Consider the following 6627-nt stretch of genomic DNA (forward strand, 5'->3'; position numbering starts at 1 on the left):
TTGCTTTTTTTCCTTAAATTGCTAAGACTTTGGATGACTTGATTTGTCATCTTCCGTTTTCATAAAATTGATTTATTTATTTTATTCTTTGGTATATTTATGCAATAAAAATATTTTCCGTTCTTCTCTTATGTAAAGTGAAAAGTATTGGACTAATTACCTGAATCACATAAATAGGAAAAATGAAAAATTCATAGTAAACTAAATATTAGATATAAATGTTTCCCAAATATTATTATGGTAAAACATTTACAGTTCTTTGCAAGTTGGCTACATATTGAAGTAGCATAAATGTTAAGCATGCATATCCATTTCAAGTATTTTCAACACATATGTTAATATGTTTCTAGACGAAAAAAATTGGCATATTAACGAGGACATAAATAATGTTTTCAAACAAAAAAATAACTATATCCTAAATTTATTTTTCAAAGCAACAACAAAGTGAAATGCTTTAAAAAGATTCAAAGCTATTAGCGGTTAGTAAAATGAAACATACCTGCCCAACAGAGTTTGGATTCTTGAATTCAGTTGTTTGTCCTTTAATCTTGGACCATATTCCCATTGCATTATTGCTGCATGGTAAGTTTTTTAAATATTAAAGGCCATCACCAAAAGCATTATCATCCTTATTTAGATTAAGGAAGAGCAGGAAGAATGGACCATACACAGCGATAGAAAGGTGATAAATAAAAGACAAGCAGACTCTATTTTTCAATGGATATAGTAATATAGAAAAAACAAGGAATTTTATCTTTTGCACTTCCCATGCCATATTCAGGACCACCCAAGAGACTACAAGATCTCAAGTTTTCAGGGGTTTCCAGATATTCTTAACGAAAACAATATCACCAGTCATTCCTTTTGCAATAAGTAAACAGAATTTAATCATACCACTGGTAGTCACCAAACTTTGCACCACAAATTGCAACTATTGGCTCCAAACTCGACTCACTGGGTACTGTTGCCCTTAGAGACTCCTTTACCAATCTTGATACCTGTTGCCTGACACTTCCAGTTCCAATAACAACCTGTACCAAGAGGACAATTAATCCAAGCGAATAAAACATTACTTGAAATCTGAAAGCATACTAACAATCAGCACATAAAATTGTGGTAAACTTCTAAAAACAATCTGCTAATTCTTCTAAGATAGTGAATATAAATTACATCTCGTAACACGAGCATATATATTTTAAATGTAACTATCTAAAATAAGCTGAAAGATGTCAGTTTCAAGTGAAGACAATCATCTAGTCTATATCATAAATCCAATATAGGTGCCTCAAGACTGATATCTCTTGGCACCTTTCAGATAGATGTATTTACGATATCTATCCTAGCTTATTAGGCTTCTATATCGTTGTACATACAATTGGATGTTACATTTATTTAACAAGTAAATGGGTATCAAATTTATGATAAAGGGTTTTTGTTATCCACTCACTCCATTACAACCCCCCTTGCTTCCATTGTCGTTATGAGGATAAAAAAGTTTTAAAATTAAATAAAGAACAACACAATTATGCCTTGATGATAAAATTTATTTATTCATTAATTATCATGCTATATATAAATTCATATTAAAGGTTGTAACAAATGGGCCTTTTTATTTTAAAATCAAACAGAAGGCCCCCAGACGGTTCATGAAGACAAAGAATAATATGACCTTGAAAAGAAAATATCAAAGCAAAAAGGCTTGTAATCAGTCATTTTAAACCAAGTTATCACCAAATTCCAGTTAAAACAGGGAGATGGAAAATATAAACTGTAAAGAACAGCCATGTTTGTTTTGCAAACATGGAGAGGTTGAGGACGGAAGGCATGTGATGCTGCATTGTTATATATATGAGCAACCATGGCAGGAGGACACACTAAACGATGAAGAATTAAATGTTTTAGAAAGTTTGTTAAGTTTTCCATGTAAATTACAAGGATGACTTCCAACATCGAGGATTAGGATGAATAAGAATAGTCATAAACATTTGTGATAAGCTAGAAGCAAATGGTGATTCAGATGCAAGAAACTTGTATTATTTTTTTTTACATCCTTTTCTTTTCTCAACCCATCAATCCTATTGGGTCTCCATAAACATAAATAAAAATATTTCATTTCAAATTCAACCCTAATGGCACGGTGCAAGCAAACCTAGGCCGGCCAAGAGGAGATGGTCTCTTCCGAAATCACAAGACAAAAGGTGTTCAAGGGTTTAGCCTTGATCTTAATGAGCTACTACATGATCATGGTACGGCTAGGGCACTTCTTTTTGGAATACACGTACCAATTCAAAGCTTGTGAGGGGATATTGAAGTGGAAGGAACTTTTTTAAATCATTATTAGCACGATGACAAAAAGCAGAGGATTTCAGTAGTAAAAGTTAAAGGCAATCATAGAGAAGCCAATTTCTTATAGTTGCTTCCATTATATATCCTCTAAAAACGTTACAACTTATGCGCATGTATTGTAACTTGTAATAATGTAGTTATATTGGAGAATTAATTTCTGATCAATTTATTATTGTTCCAAATATGAGACAAGGAAATCGATATTCCCTAGTTGTGAACTATCGCTTATGAATATGTTTTTCTATGAACTTATTAATTCATATTTTGGTACAAACAATTGGGAAATGGATATTTGAAATGCAACTGTTATAATCATTTTGTAAGTGATCTTTTCAGAAGTTAAACAATAGAATTAAGTTAATTTTAATGGTTATAGACTAAATTATGATCTAATAGAGATAAAGGAAATTAGCTAATAAGTGTAAGAATCAGATTATCCAAATCTAAACAAAATACATGCCCGTTGCTCTCAAATCTTATTTTTATTCAAACAAAATTTAAGTTGTCTGACTTTATTAAGTAGCTCATAAGGGAAGTAATGATTATAGAGGAAGAATTTGAAATCAGAATTACGTTTGAATCAAACAAACATTTAAATAAGTTGGATAATCAAGTAAATTTTTATCAGTCTCCGACATTTTGTTGAAATTGTAAGAAAAAAAATTTGGTTTCGTTTTTAGGATTGTTAAAATATTAAAGCATTGGATATTCATCATACATCTCTTGATGAATATCATTTTTTTAATGTTCAGGACTTTTTTTTACAGGTAACATATCTATCTTAGCTAAAAACATGCATTACCCAGTAAACAAAACACAGATAACGAAAAATAAAAGGCCTGACCAAAACATTATTGTTATTCCATTCTGAAGATTCATCAATATGTTTATCAGCAATCCAAAAGTGCTTATAGGGTTTCAAATAGATTGAATATGCTTACAGCATTGGTGTTTCCTCCTTGGTCAGAATCTGTAGAGGCCATTTCCTCCGACATAGAACCTGATGTTGTTAAAGCCTTTGATAAAATAACTCTTCTTGATATTCCCTTCCAACCAGTCCTCCTCAAGACAGGCTTCCAATGCAAGTCTTGGAAATGCAAGCTGAAGTTAGAAAAAAAAGAAACGAATGAATCAGAATCCACAAATATACTGTTTTTGGGAGGCAGGAATGATGCTAAACCAGCTACTCCTTTGCATGGAATTTCCTGTCTCAATGAAGAAGAGAGCCCAAACACTGGCCTCCCAGAAATGTATGACCCACAAACTGCAAAAAATAAAGAAAGCATGCAAAGAGAATCACTTCCCAGCCTAATTTCAATGCCTAAACCCCAGAGCAAAATTTTCAACATCATGTGAAAGATCATTACTAAAACCGTGTGGAAACTCTAGGCAACGCACATAACGAACATGGGATCCAAAACCAATCTGCCGACTCCTATGACAAATTAAATTACAGATAAGCTACAAGGATTTAAAATAGCCTTTCGACAATTAATAAAGTCTCACGAATACATCACCTGTATTTCAAATAAATTTGTTCAAATTGCAAAAAGAAAAGTATGAATATTACATATTGTTTTTTTTTCTCAAATATCAACCTGTAGCATGCATCTCTTACTTTCGGATACAAAAATATTTGAAAATTATTTATGATTGTCAAAAATACTGCACAACTCAGAATTTCCCCTGGTGGGGTGCAGCCATCCCGCTTCCTAAAAAATAAAAGTAAGACCGTTTTAAACTGGTCGATTACTTAGAGTAAATCGAAGATTCAAATATTCAATTTCAAGTTTTTTTTATATGGAAATCATTTTAGATTGAGTCAAAATAAGTTCGACTACATTGTACTGATTGTTTCCCCGCTACAAAGTGGTTCAGAACCGTAAATCAAAGATTCAAATATTCAATTTCAAGTTTTTTTTTATGGGAATCTTTTTCGATTGAGTCAAAATAAGTTCGACTACATTGTACTGATTGTTTGCCCGCTAAAAAGTGGTTCAGGACCTATTTAACCAAAACTCTTATTAGGGCTGTTATGCTTCCTCTTACAAATAGAGGTTGAGCAAAACTCCAAAGGAGTTCTAGAATACAAATAAAAAGAACAAAGAAAATAACAACAACACTAATAATCGTTGAGACATGGTAAAGCAAGCGAGCAAATTTTGTTTCTCACAAGCATAAATAAAAGCAGACAGTCAGAAAAACCATTGCAAGTGCAACATAAAATCGATGAAAAACAAGAGTGTCTCGATGGAAAATTGTGTAGAAATAGACGTAGTGTAGACAAAATGTAGATATCTTTCTCTTTCCGTCAATGAAAAATCCAAAAACTTGGATTGTGGGAACTTGAGGCATCTTTAAGCAAATCCAAAAACAGAAAAATAAAGAGCATTGAAAAGAAAACGATGTCCTACCCTGCTTTCCCAAAAATGGAGTCAAAACTGCTCTAAAAACACTGAAAACTGGGAGAATAACAGAAGGCCTTCCATAACCACGGGAATTTCAATGAAAAGTGTTTGCATCTCAGTGCAAAAGTGGTAAATTTCAACAGGTTTGGATCATATTAATGACTGACAAAGGTAAACATGAGGAAAGTGCTTACCGAATGAAAGTGGAGGAGATTTAATAATGCAAGAACAGTGGGTAAATGTTCCCGACGATTGCAGCAGCACAAATCGACTTCCCATGGAGGAACGAAATAGAGTGGAGTTTTTACTTTTAAATTTTGACAGGGTCGTCGCCCCCACTCTTTTCAACGTTATTCTTATTCCTTGCTCCCCACACTAAACATTTAAAACCCTAGTCCTTCCGTCCATTAAGCCCTTATCCTTTGTGAAAAGTAACCACCAAAAACATTTTGTGTTTTACTTTTACTATTAATTTTGTTTTGTAGTCTATGTGTAAAGGGTATAATAAAATGCCTTACACATAAATATCTAGGCTAATTAAATAGCTGCTGCAATTAAATAAATAATTAAAATAGCTTAGATAATTAGGGGTTAAAGTAATAAAAAAATATTGGGGTTGGGGTCTAGTTCGATTAGTGAGAGTAGCTTGTGGCAAAGCATGAGATCACGAGGTCCAGTCTTCACCCAGTTCATGTGGTATCAAAGGATCTGATGTCACTGATCATATTAGCTCACATGGTATCGAAGGTGCGATGTCACCAATCACACTAGCCCATGTGCTATCGGAGGATATGATAAGGTAGAAAAATGAACCCACGAAAGGTGGATATGATATGTGATAAAAGCACTAAAGGTGGAGACACCACATAAAGTGCAAATGATAATATGATAATGTCACCTAAAGTGGAGATGCTCCAACAACTCATGTGGTTCCCTAAGTAAGCTTAAGTGATGTTTAATTAGGACCTAGGTGAGAAATAACCAAGGTAAAATACCTTAATTACACCAACATCGCCCCTCAAGTGCAACTTAGGGAGATGTGCACAAAAGCCACTAATGCAAGATGGGTGCCAACAATTATGCCATGTTAGGTATCAATGAATAAATGCAATGCAATCTCTAACAAATGGAGAAAAGGAGAAAACCCAATGGATCAAAACTCCTCCCCAAAAGAGAGATGAAAACACATAATACTCTCAATGGAAAATAAGAAGGACAAGACCTCGTGTGAGGAAAAAGTCCCCCCCATAAGAGAGAAGAGAAAAGACCATGAAGCCTCCCCTCAATGTAGAATCTCATGCAAAGATGGTCCAAGATGTCAATCAACATTCTTCTCCATAAGAAGAAATAGAGCCAATATTGCACCAAGAATGTCAAAGTGTGATAAAACTAGGTACTATTGTTGATGACGAATGGTCGATAAAGAAGAAGAACAACAACAGCTTTTAACACCCACGAGGCTAAACAATGAAGGCCTATGGGACAGTCAGCCTTGTCATCATTGTCTTTCGCAGTTCAGTTCTTTTTCTATACAATCTTATGATGAGCTCCCCTAATTTCTCAACAGATTGTTATTATGAGGATCTGGTTACTACGAAGAGGAGGGGGGTGAATGAGTACTAAAATATTTCTGCAATACTTCAAAAAACTGTACCGGTAACTACTCAAACAATATGCTAAATTGATTTACCAAACCATTCACTCAAGTGTTCATCATTATGCAAACAATGTAAAGATATCAAATGCACATATCAACAAAGCAACCACCATATGAACAAAGAGGTTTTTCAAGTGGAAACCCAAATGGGAAAAACCACGGTGGGAATTAGCACCCACAAAAAATTTGCACTCTTTCGGAATGCGTCCGGATAAA

General features: G+C 33.8%; 1 protein-coding gene across 3 annotated transcripts in view; it reads right to left on the reverse strand.

Annotated features, from left to right (window-relative positions):
- LOC131063504 (arginine--tRNA ligase, chloroplastic/mitochondrial) overlaps positions 1–5141 on the reverse strand; it is a 52544-nt gene extending 47403 nt beyond the window's left edge. The window contains exons 1-4 of one of the 3 annotated variants that reach the window (XM_057997347.2): positions 4949–5141; positions 3288–3610; positions 895–1031; positions 500–575 (exon numbers count right to left, since the gene is read on the reverse strand). In XM_057997347.2, the coding sequence (XP_057853330.2) occupies positions 500–575; positions 895–1031; positions 3288–3610; positions 4949–5033 (621 nt within the window). In that variant the 5' untranslated portion in view covers positions 5034–5141. Of the gene's footprint in view, positions 1–499; positions 576–894; positions 1032–3287; positions 3611–4760; positions 4923–4948 lie in introns of those variants that run through there. The other 2 variants (XM_057997348.2, XM_057997349.2) reach the window with 2 other exon arrangements.
- Between the last annotated feature and the right edge of the window lie 1486 nt (positions 5142–6627).

The sequence above is a fragment of the Cryptomeria japonica genome, chromosome 6, assembly GCF_030272615.1.
Source record: "Cryptomeria japonica chromosome 6, Sugi_1.0, whole genome shotgun sequence".
In the NCBI taxonomy this organism is placed as follows: Eukaryota; Viridiplantae; Streptophyta; class Pinopsida; order Cupressales; family Cupressaceae; genus Cryptomeria; species Cryptomeria japonica.